This window comes from Tubulanus polymorphus, chromosome 6 (genome assembly GCF_964204645.1).
Source record: "Tubulanus polymorphus chromosome 6, tnTubPoly1.2, whole genome shotgun sequence".
In the NCBI taxonomy this organism is placed as follows: Eukaryota; Metazoa; Nemertea; class Palaeonemertea; order Tubulaniformes; family Tubulanidae; genus Tubulanus; species Tubulanus polymorphus.
In genome coordinates, this window is record NC_134030.1 from 8,319,254 (window position 1) to 8,341,112 (window position 21,859).

The 21,859-nt window shown below is 39.8% G+C and overlaps 4 protein-coding genes across 4 annotated transcripts; 2 read left to right on the top strand and 2 right to left on the bottom strand.

The window, feature by feature from the left end:
* Window positions 1–1,845: 1,845 nt before the first annotated feature.
* LOC141907001 (PR domain zinc finger protein 10-like) lies at window positions 1,846–14,289 on the top strand. Its single transcript, XM_074796529.1, has 16 exons — window positions 1,846–1,881; window positions 3,006–3,362; window positions 4,195–4,377; window positions 4,971–5,123; window positions 5,715–5,966; window positions 6,086–6,164; window positions 6,285–6,440; window positions 7,048–7,157; window positions 7,280–7,385; window positions 7,685–7,825; window positions 7,905–8,017; window positions 8,467–8,652; window positions 8,965–9,037; window positions 9,120–9,295; window positions 9,792–9,862; window positions 10,250–14,289. The coding sequence occupies exons 2-16, from the start codon at window positions 3,087–3,089 to the stop codon at window positions 12,165–12,167; spliced, it is 3,993 nt and encodes a 1,330-aa protein (XP_074652630.1). The 5' UTR covers window positions 1,846–1,881; window positions 3,006–3,086; the 3' UTR covers window positions 12,168–14,289.
* A 679-nt stretch (window positions 14,290–14,968) lies between these two features.
* On the bottom strand, window positions 14,969–16,253 carry LOC141907429 (uncharacterized). The gene is made up of 6 exons (XM_074797067.1): window positions 16,099–16,253; window positions 15,942–15,970; window positions 15,785–15,834; window positions 15,620–15,659; window positions 15,402–15,502; window positions 14,969–15,317 (listed from the first exon to the last, which is right to left on the bottom strand). Exons 1-6 carry the CDS (start codon window positions 16,183–16,185, stop codon window positions 15,211–15,213), a joined length of 414 nt encoding a protein of 137 aa, XP_074653168.1. The 5' UTR covers window positions 16,186–16,253; the 3' UTR covers window positions 14,969–15,210.
* Window positions 16,254–16,660: 407 nt separating this feature from the next.
* Window positions 16,661–18,511, bottom strand: LOC141907236 (uncharacterized). Its single transcript, XM_074796818.1, has 2 exons — window positions 18,156–18,511; window positions 16,661–17,228 (listed from the first exon to the last, which is right to left on the bottom strand). Exons 1-2 carry the CDS (start codon window positions 18,363–18,365, stop codon window positions 16,899–16,901), a joined length of 540 nt encoding a protein of 179 aa, XP_074652919.1. The 5' UTR covers window positions 18,366–18,511; the 3' UTR covers window positions 16,661–16,898.
* A 117-nt stretch (window positions 18,512–18,628) lies between these two features.
* LOC141907646 (uncharacterized) lies at window positions 18,629–21,300 on the top strand. The gene is made up of 3 exons (XM_074797360.1): window positions 18,629–18,688; window positions 19,848–20,242; window positions 20,718–21,300. Exons 2-3 carry the CDS (start codon window positions 19,850–19,852, stop codon window positions 21,258–21,260), a joined length of 936 nt encoding a protein of 311 aa, XP_074653461.1. The 5' UTR covers window positions 18,629–18,688; window positions 19,848–19,849; the 3' UTR covers window positions 21,261–21,300.
* Window positions 21,301–21,859: the final 559 nt, after the last annotated feature.

The window sequence follows — 21,859 nt, forward strand, 5'->3', positions numbered from 1 at the left end:
CAATGATAAATGAAACGGCAAGATAAAAGATTATACCTCGATTCACGAGATTTTGACGTCCGAATAGTCATCACGGGATTGAGCAATGATTGTCATTTTCGATGTAGCCCAATTAATGGATTGAAAATCAAACTTGTTTTGACCGATGATTCAAATTGAAACCAATGTAGACTTGATTGAATTACCGTATATTTCTGAAGCTAGTAGATTATGTTCCGATTCGGTTTCTATTTCTGTCAACTGTGCGCCCATATTTTCGCACCTTTTCTTCGCATCTTCATAATTTTCCGCAACTTCGCTAAAATAGTACAGACTGTTTCCCAGTTTCCACCAACCGTCCGGTCGCGGAAGATCCGGATCCACATCAGGCCCACTATTTTCTCGTTTCTAAAGAGTAGACAATGCTTCATATGCTAAATTCTATATTCGGAGGTAACCGTTCACGGTTAGCATTGCCGTCAACGGTATGGTGTTCTCAATGCAGTCGGGCATGAAGATACGCTTAAAGAAACCTAACTTAAAAGTTTATCGACGCCTTGAAAAATAATACGCGCGCATGAATTATGATTCTATTTCAATATATCGATAAAAAGCATTGAATTGACCGGCAACCAGTCTAGCCCCGATATGTTGATGAAAGTTATCATTAAGATTTATCAAGAATAGAATAAGAATTGAATGAAATATATTTGATTACAAAACAATCGCCAAAATTCTCAATTCTAATTATTATTTTGAATCGCTAACATGATGACCTCTCACAGAGCCCCTCATAAAACACATGATAGGTGTCAATGTATATAAATATTATTTTAACGGTTTTTACGGCGTCAAAAAATACCTCAGATTTTTTAAGATTAATCTTATTTGCTTCGCACTTACCGGTACCTTGATTAATGGCTGTAAAACTAAAAATAAATGAGGAAGGGTCAAACTTTATAAATGAGGATGGGTTAAACTACCGTATATGGTTTAATTAGCCTGAGTGTGGGTATACATCAATCACAATTATCGGTAGGCGAAATCGAAGTAGCTTGTTCAAGTTCGAATTCCCTGTCAAATCATCTTGGAACTACTTATTCGCAACTTACAAAGTCAATGCGTATATATACGTACCAGCGACCGATTGAGAAAAGCATATGAAAAACGAAACAATAACCGCAAAACGAGACAGCATTTTTTCTTTTAGTCTTGAAGTTTTGAATTCGTAGCTCATTGCATTCGTTTAATACGCGGAAAACAATGATAAACATTCATTTCTAATAGATAAGATATGAAAATTAAACCGTTTTATCATAGCACGTATGATGGATTGTTGTGTTCAGACAAACAATACACTATACTTTCATCAGGGTGTTTGGTTAAAAATCCTCGGGTTAACAAAATATTTACAGGCAGTACACAAAACACGTTTGCTCTTCCAGGAACATTCCACGAAACTTCGCTTCATTAGCCCCAAAAATGGTGGTTTATTAGTACACGATAATACATTTTTAAAATTCTAAAATTTTGCATCGGTTATGCATCAATCGTCTCTTTTTAAAATGAAAATTAAAACCCGCTCGCCCGCATAGCTGTATAGTGTCCGACAGTGGTTTTTTTCTGTGGGCGTTTATATGCTCACCGTCGACGTACTCCTGGTAATCCACGGTTGAGATAAGATTGAGATAATTGCTCGTAGGTCTTGGGAAACCAAGATCCAAGCGACGTAAAGCAAAACGCCCGTGGCAATGTTAAAACCGCCGCTCGATTCGCTCAGTACCGTACCCCTGCGCCATCTATGTCCATTCACGGCACGCGAGGTTCAGGAGACGACAAATCACGCGAGATAAATCGCGAGGACGCGATATTTCAATGGGCGGCGGAGTAGGTAGGAAATCGGTATGTTTATCATCTTTTTAAAGCGACTTTAAAAGGTCACCGCGTAACTTAAACCAAATTTTCTTAAATTAGAGGTCGCATGTGTTAGTTTCGGAGTATTTCCTGATCGTTGAAACGCCTAATTTGGGCGTTAAATGACGTTTCAATGGAGCGTGACGTGTCCGTCTACCCCGCCGAGTCGAGTATTGTTGGTAGATTCCTGCTTTTCTCCCCTTGGTTTTGATCACGAATAACCTCTCCCAATCTAGGCCCGAAGTTCGCTATTATTTCGTTGTATGGGTTTCGAGAGGGGGAGGTGGTCAGTGGGGAGCGTTCGGGCTTTTCTCGCCGGTAGAGTCTAAGCTTTCGATACGTCAGATTCAAAAATCTCTATTGAATTAATTATAGATGACAATCAAGAAAACGTAAATTAAGAAAAACAAAATGTCACCCTTTCCCTGGCCACACGTATACTCAGACACACCACATAAAATCGTAACACACACCACACACTTCAATTATATTTGTAGTTTTAACATATTTAAGTCATGGAAGAAGAAGCATCAACAGAGGGTCCAGGGCAGTTTATTAATTACCCTTTTCACTTAGGGCCTACACCTACATGATTGAAAAGTTAGGCCCAAAAACGAAATTTGATTCCAAATACAAATTTTTCCTTACTGAAAATGGGCTCGGTCTCAGATCTGCTGGCTGGCTGTGTGATAATTCTTTCTGCCCTAAAATTAAATGAATTTCTGTCCTGATTAGAATGTTGGAATCATGAAGGCATATATGCTGCCCTTCTTGTGAATGTTATTATTAGCCTTAGCCTACCAGAACTTAAAAAAAGACTGCTCAAGACTCAGTTCTCAAAATTTACTGCTTCGATAGTCTGTCCCCTCCAATTCAGGACTATAGGTCTAAACTAGATAGATATATCGGGAATAGTAGGCAAGTTAACTTTGCCATCTGTATCTAACCGTATATATATAGGCCTAAATGAAGTCCTGAATGATCCTTTAGATCCTTAGAGAATAAGAAATTCAAAACTACGAAGATGGCCTTCCATCAAGATCAAAAGGGATTCTAGTTTGTTACTATTTCTCGGTGACAAGAGTTTTAAATGTCTTTTCTATTTTTTCCAGATATGAAACATAAGAAAGGAAAGGACCTATGATTTAAGAATAAACATCGATTTACGCGGATCGCTCGATAAAGGCCCAATAATGGACGGCGGAGGGAAGGAACGTTCCGTCGATCATCTGACATCGTGGGCGAATCAATCGCAGAATCATGAAGTTGATTATCAAGTAGTGGCGAGTACATCCTCGTCGTCGTCGTCAGCCGCTGCTTTAAATCAACATCTTCCGTATACCTCGTCGCACTCGTTCGTACAGACGTTTTCTCAAGCGCACTTCGTACACGACGGACAGTACGACGCGGTTACCTCGACTTATCGCATCGGCAATGAAACTTATCAGTTAGCCACTCCAGTAAGTGAGGTGTGTATTACTTGTCAAACCAGGGGCCAGTTGCTCAAAAGTTGGTTAAAGATAAATGGCCGTTAAATACCATAGTAACTATGAAATTGTCACCATATCAACTATCCACTGGTTTACTCTAACCAACTTTTGAGCAACCGGCCCTAAGTTAGCAACTATCAGGGGCGGATCCAATGCCTACTTTTTGAAGGTCTTGACGCATTTAAGGACTTACTTACTCCAAAATTTGTTTGGAGTATTTTAGCAATCAAGAGAGCAGCATATTTGAAAATCAGATGAACAGATCAGATGTATTTAACAACATTTCCAATTAAAGAAAACTTATCCTGCCAATTATAGGCCCTATAGAAGTTTATAAGATAACGAGAGAAATCAAAAAAAAAATAGAAAACTAACTTTACTAGGGCACTGAATCATTTCACAAATATTAAGGTTATCAAATCCAGATTTCATGAAAACACTTTGTGAATGATATTGATAATTGCCACTAATTGACTTTTGTATTGAAGGACAGGACCTGCCCCTTTTCATATGTAGACTAAATTATAATGATGCTGGCTTGTTTACACCAGGGGGAATGAGATCCCACCTCCTTCCCCGGGAGTAATGCCTCAGCAATTATTTCTTCAAGTTCATCAAATCCATAATCAAACTTATAATAGATAACACAGCCTTAGCGCTGCTTGCATTGTGAGAACTGCCATGCTTTGTTTTCAATTTCGTGAGAACATCGCAATGCGGTTCTGATGATAGTTTCCATGATTTTCATTGTTGCGCTTTTTACAACATGAAGTTAGAGTTTAGTTTCGATGTTTTAACTATTCATTGACAGGTTTACCAGCCTCCGCATTCAACTTACGAGCGTGTTGTGTCTCCCGACGAAGACGGTTATCCAGAGGCGTCAACGAGTTCGGATACTCTACAACAGTTACATACCCTACAGCCTGATGATGCTGCTCAGATGGTCACTATACAGATGGATAGGAACGCATTACAGAGAACGGCTGAAGTTATGGTAGGTTGTGTAATCATTATAACAACTGGGTAATATTTAGGCCTTTTGGTGGTTGAGGTCCAAAACTTCGCACTAAAGACCTATATTTATTTGTTTCCATAGATATTGTTACTATGGTAGTTATGATTTGGGCTACTGGGCCCAGGGGCCGGTTCCATAGTCATGACTTAGACTTAAGACTGGTCTAAGACTCTTTTAGTTATATAGCATATCTAACAGCTTAAGACCAGTCTTAAGATTTAAGACCATTTTTGGACTTATGTCTCGACTATGGAACCGGCCCCAGGTGCAGTCATGACTTAAGTCCAAAAGTGGTCTTAAATCTTAAGACTGGTCTTGAGTTGTTAGTTTAGCTACCAGAACTAAGTTGGTCTTAGACTGGTCTTATATCTAATCCATAACCACGCAACTGGCCCCAGGGGCTGGTTCCATAGTCGAGACTTAAGTCCAAAATTGAGACTGATCTTAAGTCGTAAGATTCACAGAGTCAGAACCAGGATGGTTTGATTCCGGAGCCTGATCCATTGAATTGCTGTCGGAAGTTGTGCACTTAGCTCGTGGAACTACATACTGAGATATTGCTTTCGTTGTAGGGTTATCCGATGCAAGTTTTACTGCAAGAGCGTCGTCAAACCGATTCTCCGATGTCATCTCATTCTCACAGTTCGCAAATGGATCGCAATCAATCACCGATGAGACTTGTTCAGTCAAACGAAGCACAAAGCGCTAGTCATTTGATGCAACTTGTAAGTATCCAATGGGCAATGGAATTTTCGAATTCTTTGCTGTTGAAAAATGTCAATGTTCTCACCAGATTTAGAGTTAGGGTGTGGGAGTTGATGGAAATTTTGATGGGGTGGTGGTTAAACTCAGAATTCAGGAATCGAAAGCTTTCCAAACATGGTTGTGTTGGTAAGCCTACTTTAGTCTTTGGAATTGTAATAAGGCTTGTTAAAGCTTACCACATGGAGGATATTGCATTTCGAAAATAAACTAAAGTGGAACTCACTAAATTCGGATGACCTGGGACTGCCCAGATTTATTTTGATTAATTAAAATTCGAATTATGAATAACAGTTTGCATGGTTCCAGGTCAAATGGACCAATTATTTCAGCAATATTAAAGGAAAATCGCGATTGATTAAGTGAGTTCTACTGTATTACGAATTATTTTTATTGACAAAAAAGAAGAGTTTGTCCTTATACTAATCATGATTACACGTCTACCTACTGTAAAGCTATTGGCTCACATCCGACTGAAGTCAGTTTAGTTCTGCTGATTGGCGGTTAACGCTGTATTTTAGAAATTGAGAATAAGTTTTGGAATTCTTTTTCAGGCACAACAGAGTCACAATATTTATTCGCCGGCTGAATCAACGGTAACACAAGCCAGTGTGCTTCCGTCGTTAATGAATCAAAGAGGTATACGCATACAGGTTCCGGCGCAGCATAGTTTTACTTCGCAAGCCGAAGTGGCATCGAGTTCGGGTTTAGGTGGACACCAGTCCGACGAAGAGACCGATCAGGCGGTTAGCTCGATAAGTTTGTCGTTTCATCATCAGCAGCCCATTTTGAGTAAAGTTCATACTGTAAGTTATTACTAAATTGATGTTTGAGATAGTTAAGACATAGATGAATCGTTGACCTGTTCAAATGAAGAAACCTCTGGAACAACTAGAGATTTATGTCGGAATTTGTTTATTCACAGCTGAGTGACAACTTTTCTGCCGAGCCTGATACGACTGGGGAAGAACTGACTAACGATTTAGAGCCTCATCAATCAACTGGTACGCATGTAGCGAACTGTATTCCATCTGTATTCTCCATATATTGACAATCACTGTCATGTTATTCACTTTGTTCCCAACTGTGATCGACTGTTCAAAATTCACCCATTATTATTGTAGGTCACTCGCCAGTGTTCGCTAATCAAACTGATGAACATTCGCTAGATTCAACTGTTAACACGTGTCACCTGCTGCCCTCTAGTAGCCACCTCGTCGACGACGGTGTCCAAATGATACAAGGTAATTATCAGTCGTATGATAATAATCCTCAACTAGGTACGTTATGATATTATATATATTTCATTAATTAAACGCTGCGTTGAAAATTCTGCTGCTCGCATTGAGTTGATGAATAGACATGTTAACTTGAAATTCTGTCATTGGCTCTTCTCTCTAATGCAGTTGTTTTATGAATGACTTATAGGCTTTGATGAATTATCAGGGTAGCCACTTACGTGACGATGGGGGAAAAGTCAGCGATTTTTCTTTAATTCAAATAAGTCAGGGAATTTTGTGAAAAAAAAAGAAGCTTGAAATCAGGGAAAAATCGGGGAAACATGTTGAGATGATAAAATCAAACAGTTTCCGTCTATATCTTAGGTATTTGACTTTGTTGATTGATTGGATTCTTAGCATGCCTTGTCAGGGAAAACAACCTGTATGTCAGGAAAAAGCAAGTCAAACCAAAATCATTGGCCACCCTGATAATCACATTTATATGTAAAGCTTTGTATTTGATTACATCGTCATATTGTGGAGCCTCGTCAGGGACCAGTTTTAACTTCAAGGGATGAGATTCAGCTAAATCAATGCCTAATATTGAAATGCGTATTATTTTGTGTTTTCACTACATCGTCTTATCGATATTTTGATTGGTATTTAGTTTCAGGTGGAAATGAAATTTACGACAATTCGCTGGTTTTAGTCGATCCGAATGATCAGGTTTCGCAGAGCAATCAACCGATGGAGATTCCGGTGATTGAAACTAGGGAGGTTAGTACCGACTGAATCCCGTAGACAGGTCTAACGTCTTCATTGTCCATATCTCATAAAACCTGACTTGAAAAATCAATTCGAAAACATTCTGTATGTGTTATACATTTACTTATATCCAGTTGAGAAAGTCGGCACGTTTGACCTACCTGGAAGAAGAACAGTTAAAGTATGTGCCACGACCGCACTATGACCCAACAGTCAATGTTTATAATCAAAATGAAATATGTAAGTTGAAATCATGAGATCTTGGTTCTTTCTTTATCTTAAAATGCGGATTGTCCGTGCTGTTTATTTGGTTGGAAAATTTGTTTCGATTTGGTGTTCCTTACAAACCCACCACACCTGCCCGGAATGATTAAAATGGGTTTTGATTTTGAAATCTTAAATCGAAGTACAGATAGGCCTATAGTTGTGCAACCAGTGGCCGAATTTACAGAGATTTTGGTTACAAACTGAGTAGGTTTTTACTTCAGTCAGATATTGGGCATTTGGTCACTAATCTACGTTGACATGATTTTTTTTAGGGTGCGAGGACTGTATGAAGACTTACACAAATGAATGTCCGTATCATAAACTTACGTTAGTTCTCGATAAAGTAGTTTTGTCTCGGGCTTGGGCCAGTTTGCCGTCAATCCTTCAGATATTTCGTCTCGGTGACAGTGCGGGTAATAAAAAATATTCTGCAGTGATCTTTGAAATAGATATAAGGAGTCTGGATATTGACGATATATTTTTCGATTTCAGATTTGGGTGTATTCGCAAAGAAGAGTATTCCCAAGAATACGCAGTTCGGGCCGTTTGTAGCTAGCATTGTGGACTCAGAAGCAGCTCTTTCTCGCAAAGACTTCATTTTGAAGGTAATTCAAAAAGATCAGACTTGTTGGGCCTATCGAAAACAAAACCTTATACGATCAAATTCAGTTCAGTTGTCATCGAATAATCAAATAATTCGTCATTTGGATAACATTTGGATGTAATGATAATAGCCAAATACAACTTTGACTATATAGTAGCTTAACCAAATAAAAAAAGTCAGAAACGTTGTTGATTTTTATGAAGAAAAAAACAAACTACAGCAAAACCTGCTTAATCCGGATCGGTTTAATCAAATTCAGATTTTGGTCTACCGGTAATGCGGACAATAGTTGCAGTCCATATGTTCATTGATATAATACAAGAAAATGACTTTTAATCCCAAATTATCTGAATTAAGCGGATTCTACTGTATAATAATTCCATAATTGGTCGCATGAAAATGTACGTCACAGGTGTATAAGAACCAGCTATTATTTGTTTCGATGTTTAGATCGATGACTATCAGTCGAGCGGTGAAACGGTTTACCTCGAGACGTCTGACGAGAATAAATGTAACTGGATGATGTTCATACGACCGTCGCAGAGCTACGCCGAACAGAATCTCGTGGTATATCAATACGGCAGCGAATTGTATTTTACAGTTTGTAAACAGATCGACGCTCGTTCTGAACTAAAGGTACTCATAGAACAACACCTCTACGACTCCTTGATTTCTGAAAAAGAAAAACTTAAATAGAAAATGGTGAAGCTCTTTTGCCGAGCAAAATGCCAGAAATTCCTTTAAGGCTCCTTCAGTTTTGAGAAATAGGCAATTAGAAATTTTAGAAGTTGTACAGTAAATAGACAGTTATTGAATTAGAAAGGATAGAAATTTGCTTAAAGGACTAGTTTTCAGAAAGAATTTGGGCGCATTGACTTTATTTTAACGTTTTCGGTACTTATGAATGTTGAAATCTGATCGTATTAACGTTGATTAATTCTAAAATAGGTCTGGTATGCAGCTCACTATGCCCATCATATCGGTGCAGCAGTTCATAACCTGACCAAAGAAGAACAAGAAGGTTTGTATCAAAATTCCAGTCATTAAGTATACGTGTGCTTTGTAGGCGGAAAAGTACACTATTCTTGTTTAATTGATTTCAGCCCTTGACCAGGCGGAAAATAAATGGCCGTGTTTTGAGTGCAATCAACGATTTAAGACGTCAGCTCTTCTGCAGCACCACCTGTTGGAGCACGACGATGACAACACTAATCCTTCCGCGTCGATTCTCAATCCGCAAGCGTCGACCTCCGGTGAAGGCGACTCTAAATCGAAAAAGGTGCGTTTCAATGTTCCACAATAAACCCTTGATGTGACATTTTTCGGCTTTACATAACTTAACAGTCTCGAATACAAATTTTATCTTTCTGTGTATATTGGTTCTTGGGCTTTTGTTATGAGACCCTTATTCTCTGACTTTCGGCTGCTTAGCTTCGTTAATAGTGGGTCGATCTTGATGAAACTTTGGTAAAATGATAGTGTGGGGGTTTAGTTGTGCAGTGCAAAGGATGGGCCCGATGCACACACCATGGCTGAATAAGCACTAAAAACTCATCCCTGTAATTGAGGAACTTGACAAAAATTAGCTTTTGGTCCTAGATACAACATATCCAAAATGGGAACTAATGCATGGCAATTTCGGAATCTGAGACCGAGAACTGTTGTCGCCTATGTCTTCAAGCCGTGTTTCTTTTACAATGAAAAGAGTATTTTGTTATTCTGGGTCTACTGTATACCAATATAGCTTTGTTGAGTTTGTGAATTGAATTTTGCAGGATGGGTCTGGATCAGCGCATTCTTCATTTCAAAACTGGAAGAAGAAAAAGACAAATATATTCTTGAACAAGTAAGTCATTTAAAAATATGCAAAACGCTTAGGTAAATAATGGACTCTAATCTATTAACATGTTCACTGCCAGCTAGGAATGTACCCGTGCTTTACGTTCAGTTACCAGTGCCACTACGAATATATTCGTAGCTCATTCTAGCTATTTACAGTTAAATATTTGCACCTAGGCACATAGGGATGAAACAGTTTCTGATTGTGAACAAATTCAGCTTCACTCTCAATGTTCATAGTTGAATTTCGCGCAAAAGCTGACTAGTTAATTGCTCCAGTGCTGCCCTACGAGTTTGTTTGTAGTGACAATTGGGGCGGCGCTGTATTATCAAGCTGGCAGCAAAAACGATGAATTGACAAATATTATGATATCTCGTTCATTTGTACTTTCAGACATTTGAAGAAGGTGAAATATGGCAATAGCGGTGGCGAAACCTCAAAACGACCTATGAAATCATTGTTCAAGAAAAAAGAAAGTAAAGTCAATGGCGGTGCTCAAGAATGGGTTTGCACTAATTGCGATCTGACCTTCGACAATCCCAGTTTACTGAATCTCCATACGTTGACGCATGCGGCTGAAAATGTCGGACTCGAAGAGATTAAATTTTTGGCCGGTGAAATCGCGAACATCCCGGCCGGTATGGAGAACATGGATTTGACCGGCGACTCGCACACGCCGGAAGGGGAAGACATCAGCACGCTCGGCGGTAACCAAACGATGGAATGTCCCGTGTGTAAGATGCTTTTCACGTCGAAGTTGGAGCTGATCGACCACGCGAGCACGCACGGCAAAGCGAAAAAGCCGCCTGTCCTACGGCCGTATAAATGTAGCAGTTGCTGGAAGGCTTTCCGCTGCGAGGAGAGTCTACACAAACATCTTCTGTGCCACGGATCGGAGGACGCGAAACCGTTACAGTGCGTCGTGTGTTTGAAGCGTTTTATGAATAACAGCGCGCTCTCGTGTCACATGAAGACGCATTCGTCGCGTAAATACTACATGTGTCCGGTTTGTCGAGAGGAGTTCGACGTCGTGTCGAAGCTGCGCGAACACACGGTGAAACACGAGGTCAACGGCCAGTATCCGTGTCCTGAATGCCCGAAAATCTTCGCCGAATTCAACCAGATACGCAAGCACATGCGCGCGTTCCACTCACAGAAGTCGTACCCGTGTCCCGAGTGCCCGAAGGTGTTCCCGCGGCCCGACAAGCTGAAGCTGCACTTACTGCGCCACTCGTCGCATCGCGAGTTCATGTGCGAGCTGTGCGGCCGCCAGTTCAAACGTAAAGACAAACTGAAAGAGCACACGCGTCGCATGCACACGGCCGAACGCGAAGAGAAGAACACGCAACAAAAAGCGCGTCCGGGAAAACGTCGGTTCACACCGAAAGTATCTCCGTCGGATTATCACCGATTCATCTACAAATGTCATACCTGTTTGCTCGGGTTCAAACGACGAGGAATGCTCGTCAATCATCTCGCGAAACGGCACCCGGATGTCAAGCCGGAAACAGTGCCCGAACTGAACTTACCGATACTGCGTACGCAACGCGATTACTATTGCCAGTACTGCGACAAGGTTTACAAGTCGAGCTCGAAGCGCAAGTCGCACATATTGAAAAATCACCCGGGCGCTGAGTTGCCGGTGAGCGGTCGCAAGAAAGACAACGAATACGGCTTGGACGTCGAGTGCGGCACGAGCGACGGCACGTACTCCCAGCCGGTCGGCAGCGTGACGACCGTGCCGCATCCATGCGAGTGCTGTCACAAACAATACGCGAGCAAAGCGAAACTGATGCAACACCAACGCAAGAAACACCCGGGTCTCGTTGCTCCGCCGAAAGCCAGGCGCATTCTCGAAACGTTGAACACTTTGCAAATGCAGCATTTGGCGCCGATGCCCGATGAGTTGCCGACCGTACAGCAAGTGCACGTGCAGGGTCTACACGATCTACAAGCGGCCGATTTATTAACGCAGGCGATGAGCGAACTGACGCAGTCGATGAATGATTTTCGTCAACAGCCGAACGCCGAGTTGCAGGTGCCGCGACAAGCGACGCTGGTTCAGCCGGGCGGCCAGACGACGACGATCGAATTCACCCAACTCGGAGCGGCTTTGGCTCAGTTCCAGCCGCAAGCCGGGGCCGTATCGGTGACTCCAGTCGCGAACGCCGGCCAACAGATGATTCACTTCACCGGAACAACTAGTCAACAAGATGGATCCATTCCGCAAAGTTTAACCGTACCTGTCTCAATTCAGCCGATTCCTCAACAGCAGAAATGGCCCAGTTATACGTACACCACAACTCGCTGAATCGTTATTGAAGTCTTTATGGACGTTTTATCTATTAATGCTAGCAATGTGAAACATTATAGTAGTTACCATGCGTAGTCTTATCACTTTATCGGACGTTTTCTTATTATTCCTATGATAGGCTTGTAGGTGATGTTACTGTGGGTAGTATGCCCCTACTGTTAATTACAGGGTAGATGCGGTATTGTATGTATATATACCACTCGTTTTGTCTTGCATTTTGTGTTGGAAGGGCCTTGAATTGATTAAGTTTAAACGCGGTACTTCATTTGAAGTTAGTGGTGTCTTGTTTAGAAAGATGGATATTTACTGAACCCTGTAATACATATGATAGATTCTCACATAAAAGTTTGTGCAATATCTTAGGTTTTATATATCTGTAATACATAATATGTATGTATGAACATGTAGTAATATTTCATCCAAAACGAATTAGTTCTTGAAGTATTTCCTTATCAGGAATTATGTTACGGTATATTCTTCGCTTTAATAAAACTTTGCTTTAAAAATCGATAACTTTTTCAATTGTAAATAAGCATGGGCGTTACACGTGCATTTATTCACTAGTAAATATGATAACGTAGTGTTTTAATCAAAAAGTATATGAATACCGTAGTGTGAGTGCGTGTTGATGTAAGAAAGGGTGTGATGAAGAGGCTCAGGTCGACTTGCAATAGATATTGGTATATTATCTACTATTATATAGTGGTTTTAGAATTTAGGATTGTCGTAATTGTCATGAATTTTCCATAGTCACGTGTACATATAGTTGGCTCACAACTGGGGTTCTTACGGGTTTTGGAAAAATTGTATGCAGGCCCTGGAAAAGCTAAGAAAACTTTTTCTCTATGTTTATTTAGAAAATCAGAAAATGGTCTCAAAATAAAATTTTCCCTTTTTTTAGGCTACATGCCTAAATGTCTTACTACACATTTGTAAACTAACTTATGAAAACACATGGTTGATGGTATTGATAATGGGAACTTATTTACTTTGAATGGGCCTACATTGTTTGTTCTTGGTTGGCAATATGTAACTTAGGACTATGGACATTTATGATCTGGGTATAGAAAAGGTATGAAAAATGAAATTGGGAGACTCGTAAGAACCCTGAAAACCATAATTGACAACTTTGATGTATCTCCGTGGAAAAGGTTGAAGATATTTCTTTGGATCTTCAAATAAATGACACACAGTATGTACACGTATATTCTATATATTTTCTATCTAAGCTTTCAATTTTTGTCCTTCTAAATATCTTCTCGCTCTTTCTCATCTCATTATAAAAGGCAAGGCACTTTTATTTCCTTAGTTGATAATGCGAATTGAATTTCTTGAAATAATGAAGAATATTTTTGCTGTTTTGTATGTACTGTAGTTAACGGCATACATATTATCGATGTTGATTTGTACTATTTCAGGTCTTCTGTATCAAAAATTTTGAATTTCATTCAGCATCGAAAAAATTAAAATGTGTTATGAATGTTTGAACATTATTTATTATGAGGGTATAACCCGTTCATACTCAGGCTTGAGTTCGTCTGAACGCGCAATGTGTCCAGTCTCTATAAAATTCAACCAAACTTATCCGGCAACAACCTGTTTTATCTGGTTGGTGCTTTATCGTGAAATTTACAGTATTGAGTATTTGCTTTGATTTTGTGGTTACGCATTTTTTTCTATGCAAGGAACGCGCTTATGATAGGTCAATATGATACAAAATATCCGTGAAAGATGAATATACGAATGAAATCCCATTATAATTCAGCCAAAGATGTAAGGTTCCCGAGTAGAAGAGATTTTGGCTAAAGACCGTTAGTAGATTCATCAGGCGTACTGGTTAGCCGAAACGTAACTCAAGATCTATACTCTTTTACTCTAAGAACTTTTACATCATTGGCTGACTTATTGTGGGATTTCTCTTGTATATACATCGTAAGATTCTAGGAGTTCCACCACTGTCGTAAATTCAGTTTTTGATTATTTGCATCGAATTAGGTTCTTAATCTTAGCACTGAACTCTAGGCCTATAACCAGGTCTAGATTTGTACCAGAAGTTTCACACAGAGAATTATGTTATTGTTTTCACTCACAAATTATGAAATTGGTAAAACAAGAAATATATAGATATAATATATTCACTCTTTTGATCCTTAGATTTTTCTTAGCGTCAATTCTCTGTTACTACAGTAAACTTCGCCTTACTCGGACATGGTTAACTCAGAATTTTGACTAACGTGGACAAAAACGAAATCATTTCTGTGACTTGCTAACGTATTTTCCTCTTCCCGACTGGGACTTCACTTACCTGGGACCAATTTTGCCGGTCCCAGTTAGTTCGAGTTAGGCAAGTTTTACTGTACATGTATCTCCTATTATATGGACCATCTATTTTCTCTACAATAGATCAAATTCATCAGTTACTTACTTAATCTTCTTCCACTTGGACCGGTCCTTAGCTGTGTGTTGGAGTGGAAATACATCAGTAGTGATGCTTAGATGATGGAAGAGATTGGATGGAAATTTTTTAGGAACTTGTGCGCGCTTAATAGAAATATGGAAGCACATTTTGCGAAGGCTCTACAGGTCTTGCATGTGATGTCATAGTTTGTTTGCAAACCACTGGTGGACACTTGCCAGGGGATTTAGATACTTCAAGGGTGCATCATTGTTGTCTAAAGGACGTGGATGGCTGCAAGAACTCAATAGATGTGAGGATCATCTGAAGATTTTTCTGCCAAAACTAGAAATATTAAATGGAAAAACTACAAAATCTAAACCAACTACAAGTGATTTTGAAATAATATACAGATTATTTATTCATGGACTTCGGATGAAAATAATTACAAGTAAACTTGTACATTGTATAAAAAGAAAAATACAATTCTTATTGTAAAATACGAAACAATATTGCGATATCCACTTTTTAAAAGGAAATATTTTTCACATCGACCGTGTTACACAATTGAACAAGTCGATTTAAAAACTAAAAGAAGATGTGTCCTCCTACGCAACAAAACTTCTGTTGCTTGAAAAGATTTGATTAGATCGGTATGATAGGAACTAACGGTTTCCGTCCAGATGTCCAATTCGTTCCCCGTCCGTTTCCTCTTCCGCCTCGGTTAGCCGGAGCGCTCGTTGTCAGTTGCCCTACAAAACGAAGAAAAAACGCGTCGCTATTAATATGATTTAACAATTCATACAACAATGAATGTAAATATACTCGAATCTTACCGTCGTTGATATTTTGTACTTTGATTTCTAGTCTACTCAGTTTATTTTCGATCTCATCAATTTCACTGCTCAATTCGTCCAATTTAGAATTGATAAGAATACTGCAAAAAAAGTAATTAAATCGAATAGCGTTAAATAAGAAAATTAGAAATCAATTCGATGATAAAAATCACAGATTTCGAATGAGTTAAAATGCAGTTTTGTAGCAATATACGTACAACATCATGTCGTTGGTTCGTTTCGTTTGGTCCAGATCCACTGAAATTGAAGTGATACGAAAAGGTTTTATGCTTATGCGATGCTACAATTTCTCTCCAAAACGAATACTAAATTAACCCAAAAAATACAATTTTGATACAGATAATAATGAATTGGGGTCCCACCTGGCGAATTGTTTGCTGCATGGTTCGTTGGCGATGGCGCCGAGACATTACTGAAATAGAGAAATTGAATTTGAAAAAGCCAACATATAGGTTGTATAACACTTCGGTAAAAGTTATACGGAAATAGAGCGAAATAACTATTAATTCATAAAATTACCTGTTTATGCGGGGTGTTATACTTTCATCCTAAAATTTAGATATATCACAGATAAACTCATTTTTTCCGGATTTAATTTTGAATCGAAATGGAACACCATGGAAACGTATATTGCTGTATCTATTCCATTCGCAGTCCGTAGAATGCATACACTTACCTCATCGAATCGTGCCACGGGCTTCGCTTGAATTCGGTGCGAAAATAAAGAAGCCAAAATGAACACGAGGAAAACTGCGAATTTCATGACTGTCGTCGATTCTGATCCTTCCTTGCTGACCGGGTACCACGAAATGGACGACTGGTTGTGGTCAATGACCAATGGAAGGTCAATTATCTTTGGAAGGGGTGTTAGAGATCCAAAATTTCGATTACAGATAGCCGCAACGAACATTTGAAGAAATTAAACGGATTCATATTTCTTGGCTAACTGGTATATTGGCATTTAGATTCATATTTTTGTGCTAAAATTGTGCTTTATTGTCATATTTAGTCGGGATACTCAACGATTAATATATGAACGCTAAAATAAAACGGTGGTCAAAGGATTGCACCATCACCCCTTTCGATTTCGATTGTCTCGACTGAAGATGAACTCGCTATCCGTGCCAAGGACAGCCGGCTTTGTCCGATTCATGTGTTAGAATCGTTCGGAAAGGTCGACCACAGACATGCTAACCAGACATATTTTGAACACACACATTTCAGAACAAAACAACTCATTTAATTTCGCATATACACATAATTCTACATACATATCTATCTACATTTTCATAACATCCCATGTCTTGTAGCATGGTGGCTGAATACGAAACATTTTAGTGAAAGACTTCTTACTAAGAGCTTCGATTCGTGTCGGGTATTTTTCTTAAACATTTGCAATTTTGGTTTCTGCAAAGAAGTGTAAACGAACGCGATGTTTTCTGGCGTCTTGTCATCGAGTTCTTCTGGTTCGGCTATTCACGTCCAGAAATTCCGCTCGAACACGGCACCCTCGACTTCTCCGCCGAGCAACGAGCGTTTCACTTTGGCGGCAAAGTCTTCCTTGGGTTCGCAGGACACGATCGGCGAAAGAATGTCGTCCAAATTGGGTTGATAGAATAGATACAAAATTCCTTGAACGAGATCTTCTAGCGTGGCGAGCGGTTGCCATTCTTCCAGCACAGAAACGCACACGTTATCTTCGTCATTGTCGTCGTAAAATGGCAAACAGTTTATGTTCGGGTGGTAGAGTTTAGTCAGACATATGACGCTGGGGACGTTAAACGGATATTTCTCGTCCAAAATAATCTGAAATACAAAAGACAAACCAACAAAATCAATATATATATTCGAAAGAAATTCCATTTCAGCCGAGGATGTAAAGTTGTTGAGAGTGTATATATTCAGGGGTGGATCCAAAGGAAGGGTGCAGGGGTGTGCCTCCCCTTTAAAAGTTCAAGTTGCCCTGAAATATATACATATTACAGGAAAATGAAGAATAATGTACTGATAGCACAATGTTTAGCTTCATAAGCTTGTTTTCTGTGTTTCTTTTAGGGTGTCCTTTTAATCATATGATATCCCTGATATTTCGAGCAACGTTTCGGCTATAAAATAAGCCATCATCCTCTACTCAATAACTTGACATCTTTGGCCAGAGCCATCGGAAGGATTTTTTGAAAATTCAATCGCCGGAGATGCGTTTTGGGGCCATTTCACGGTCTCATTCACAGAAGCATGAGAAGTCGTGTACCAACCACCTAGGAGAACGACGAGCTGCTACGCGGTACAGCGTGCTTTTGAAAAATTGTTTGTTAAGCGAAAAAGTGGGGCGGCTTTGGCCGCCCCTGCCGCCCCTGTTCCGACGGCCCTGTTGGCTGAGATTATTCAGGGAACATACGTATTCATCTTACACGGATATTATGTATCTTCCTATAAAACCTATTATCTCAATCAAAAACAAGTCCTGCATTTGTGTCCAAATACAACTCGAGTTATCAAACTAAAGTGGATTTAGATTGTACCATAGAACTCAAATCAAATCTGATTTGAGTTCTATGATTGTACACAAAGCACGTGTTATCGAGACGATCTACATAATCGATTATTCATAAAATTCATTATTAAGTAGCCTATACAGAGAAATAGCCTCAATATACGTAAATGATATTAATTGTGTCGGGAATATCGGATTCGCACCAATGGCACGGCCCCCATTTTGTTTCAATTACTTACCTTGAACAAGAATGTTCCACCGTGATAATATCCTCCATTTGGTTTAATTTCTACTTTGAATGTGTCAATGCGTCCGTTTTCGAAATCGTGAAATATCTTCGCTTGTTCGTTTGACAAATTGTCAATATTTCTGATTAATTCCATGGTGTCTTTTTGCAGACGATTGTTTATCAAATCCAGATGGTTGGTCCCGGCAACTCCCATTTGCATAAATTTATAATTTGATTACATATGTCGTTAATACGTTTTAGTAATACGGGTAATCATTTAAGAACAATTTGTGACGTTTAAACCAATACATATCAGGTAATGCGCACTATGAACTCAACACTGAACATAACACGTGTTATAGTGTGTAGGCCTATATAATCAATGTCGAATGTGATTGCAACAGCATTACACCAACAAGGTTCTTTTATAGATAGCTCATATAGAACCTTGAACTATCCACACTGATCATGTGACACTAGTGACGCGGTCACTTCTTAGTTTGCTTTCGAAGCTATCGGACGTGTGTGGTCAGCTGTTTTGTGGTGAGTTTTGTCTCCTGCGTTTGCCGATTTTCTGTGGTTCCTTTCCGGTAGCATTTGGTATTTTTCTTTGGAACTTTGTTTGTGGTTTCCTCTTTAGTTTTGGTCCCCTTTTGCCTGGTTTGGAGACTTTGGTGTAGTCATCTTGGATGAAACACTGGGTTTATTAGTTTTAGTGCAGTCATTTTGGATGAAACACTGGAGTTTATTGATTTTAGTGTAGTCATTTCGGATGAAACACTGGTTTTTATTTATTTTTGGTGCGGTCATTTCGGATGAAACACTGGTTTTGTTAGTTTTAGTGCAGTCATTTAGGATGAAGCACTAGGTTTGTTAATTTTGGTGCAGTCATTTCGGATGAAACACTGATTTTGATGTTTTGGGTTATACTGTACCGTGATTTTGGGTTTAAGCACGGGCAGATGGTCTTTTAGATTTTCTGGGATAAGTGCAGTGTTTTGGATGAAGCACGGGAGATGGATTGATAGTGATTTTATTGAGGCAAAATTCTCGGTCAGGTTAGAAGTACTAGGGTACTTTGGTACATTTTGACCGTCAATGACATTTAGGTTACAGTGCTACATGCGTGATTGCTTTTGCCTTTATTGGGACGTGGGTAAATACTGTAAGTCACAGTGCGTGCATTTTGCTAGATTTATTTCATTCATAGGCGCATTTCCAAGGTCTGGATTTGGAATTCTTTTGTGGGATTTCATTGGCTTTTCAAAATTCGGTTTAATCTTACTGGGCGTGTAAAGGCAATCTGGTGACGTTTTACCTGGTCCTTGGTCTCGTTTTGTAGTTAGCGGTAGTGTTGGGTTAGCATCAAGTCCTGTTAGTCAAATCGCTTTTCAGATTTGAGGACAGTTTTGGAGCTCGGTGGTATTATTAGACTTGTTTGACTGTGTATCGTACAGATGAGTTAAGGTGAGTTTTTATTAGTGTATTACTGTCGTATTAGTTCTTGTTTAATTTAAGATGGTGGCTAAGGAAAAATTACGGCATGTGGCCGAAAATTTAACGTTTTTCTGGTCTGGTCACATGTATATATTTTGTTAAACTTTGTCGACGGTTGTTAGGATCAGTTTGCTAATACTTTTAAATTTTATTCCTGGTACGAGGCGGTAGTAATTTTGATGTTCTTTTCGCTTATCTGTTTCAGAGATGGAACCGGTGGTTTTAAAATCGTCAGACGGTTTGAAAACGGTGGACATCATCCCCATGTTATTAAAATTAAGAGGGTTAGATTTGAACGTAGATCGGCCTACAGCCTTCGCTAGGTTCGAAAGGCTTAAGCCACTAGAAGCAGCACCGAGGAAGTATGTGGATGATGCGGTATTTTCTCTGACTGGTAAAAAGATGAATGATCTGTTAACGCTGGTGGACTGGGAGGAGACGGAAGGTCCGCTGCTAGCGCACCACTTGATAATTTTTGCTAACGAGAACGCGAACAAGCTCCCTCAGGTACCAAAGAAAAGGAAGTCTGTGCCCGCACCTAGTACAAGCACGGTCGGTGCGGAGAGTGATGCGGTAACCCCAGATGGGGTTTCTGAACCGGTGAGTGTTTTTATTTTCTCAGTTTTATATCTGTATTTGTAGCCCCCGGGTTTGGTCGGTAGGCCTGGACTGGGTAGATTTATTGGGAAATTAATAGACATTTGTTTAAAACATGTGTAGCTCTGTGCGTTTAAGGTTTATTGCTCTGGGCCTTGCACATACCAGGATTTAGTGGGTACAGAATGGGGATCTGTTTTGGTTAAGTTAGAGGATTTTTCGTTTCCTTTACTGGAGGAGAAAGTTTATAGAGATTAGGTTTTTTAAAAGACAGCTTCTGAAAATGTAAGACGCAAGATGGAATGTAAAGATAACCCATTAAGATGTAGGTAATGGTATGAAGGAGAAGCATGAAACATTTAGGATGATAGATTTGACTATAGATTGTTCGTTAACCGAAATCATGGCGATCTTTTAAACTATTTACTGCGAAGTCATGCTGATTAGTCTATATTTGTATTTATCTCGTGTGTTTCAGGACAAAAAATTGTTAAAGCGTCTGGAGGAACTCGAGAAGAAGGTTACACATCCAGCTCGTTCAGTAGAGAGCGCTCTGATGCAGGTGAGGGCAGCGCTTCAAAGGCCGGGCTCTTTCTTTGATCCATACTTCCTTCTCGGTTGTATGGAAGGCTTGGTAGAGGTGGCAGCTGAAACCACAGATCCGAAAAAAGGGTATTTTGATTCTGTGCTGAAAAGTATCAAGAGAAATATCGATTCTCCAGACTTACCTGCTTTGTGTAGGCGTTTGATTGGCTACCCGGATGATGAAAAAGTGGCATCAGTGGAGGCAAAATGGGCTAAAAAGCCGCACACAAACAATTATTACCCAACTTACGGCTATTGGGGTGGGTCGGGTGTAGGCAGGGGATATGTTGGGCGCCGAGGTTACGGTACAAGGAGAGCAGGGAGAAGTTCCAGGGGGAATTGTTTCTTATGCCGCAAAGAGGGTCATTTTGTTCGCGACTGTCCTGAGAATAAGCAACCACAAGTGGTAACGAAGACTGAAAGTGAGGTTGTCTAAATGAGTTAGAACTTAGAGTTAGATTGAATTTAGTTTTGGATGATACGTAATGTTATATTGTGTTGTTAAAGATGTTAAACAAGGTTATTTTCTCTCCTTTAAATTGATCATATGTTGGATAATTCATTTTGTTATCGGTTGTTTGTGGTCGGTTGGCTTTGTTGTCACAGGCTATCTAAGTCTGTTGTCACGGCTTATGTCGTGCTGGCAACGGGGCTGGACTGATGGACCTTAGTGTCTTTTCAGGATTTTGTTCCGTTGAAGATACCTGTGTGTAAAGACGTGTTTTGGGTTGGTGCTAGAGGTTCATCCGTCCAGTTACCGTTGCCTGAGGTCGTCTCAGCCGAGACCGTTTCGAAATCGGCGGACAAGTATAACAATTTGACAATTTTTGACCTGCCCCTCAGGGACCCGGAGAATTTCGTCGCAGGTGAACTGAGTCGCCATCTGGAGGAATGGGAATTTATTCTACGGCAGTCAGAGGATCCGTTGTCAGACACGATTTTATCTTGGGTGCGAGATGGTGTTCATATCCCAGATTTCTTTAAGAGGTTTAAGGGTCAGTTTAAAGGCAAGACGTATGATTGTGATGCGCCCCC

Bases quoted from the DNA above. Each gene is read 5' to 3' on its own strand.
- LOC141907236 (XM_074796818.1), bottom strand. From the start codon at position 18,365: ATGCAAATGGGAGTTGCCGGGACCAACCATCTGGATTTGATAAACAAT. The intron at 17,229-18,155 runs GTAAGTAATTGA...TTTGTATTTCAG, and splicing joins GTGGAACATTCTTGTTCAAG to ATTATTTTGGACGAGAAATA.
- LOC141907646 (XM_074797360.1), top strand. From the start codon at position 19,850: ATGGAACCGGTGGTTTTAAAATCGTCAGACGGTTTGAAAACGGTGGAC. The intron at 20,243-20,717 runs GTGAGTGTTTTT...CGTGTGTTTCAG, and splicing joins CAGATGGGGTTTCTGAACCG to GACAAAAAATTGTTAAAGCG.
- LOC141907001 (XM_074796529.1), top strand. From the start codon at position 3,087: ATGGACGGCGGAGGGAAGGAACGTTCCGTCGATCATCTGACATCGTGG. The intron at 3,363-4,194 runs GTGTGTATTACT...ATTCATTGACAG, and splicing joins TAGCCACTCCAGTAAGTGAG to GTTTACCAGCCTCCGCATTC. The intron at 9,296-9,791 runs GTGCGTTTCAAT...TGAATTTTGCAG, and splicing joins GCGACTCTAAATCGAAAAAG to GATGGGTCTGGATCAGCGCA.
- LOC141907429 (XM_074797067.1), bottom strand. From the start codon at position 16,185: ATGAAATTCGCAGTTTTCCTCGTGTTCATTTTGGCTTCTTTATTTTCG. The intron at 15,660-15,784 runs GTGGGACCCCAA...CTTCAATTTCAG, and splicing joins TGCAGCAAACAATTCGCCAG to TGGATCTGGACCAAACGAAA. The intron at 15,318-15,401 runs GTAAGATTCGAG...TTCGTTTTGTAG, and splicing joins AGTACAAAATATCAACGACG to GGCAACTGACAACGAGCGCT.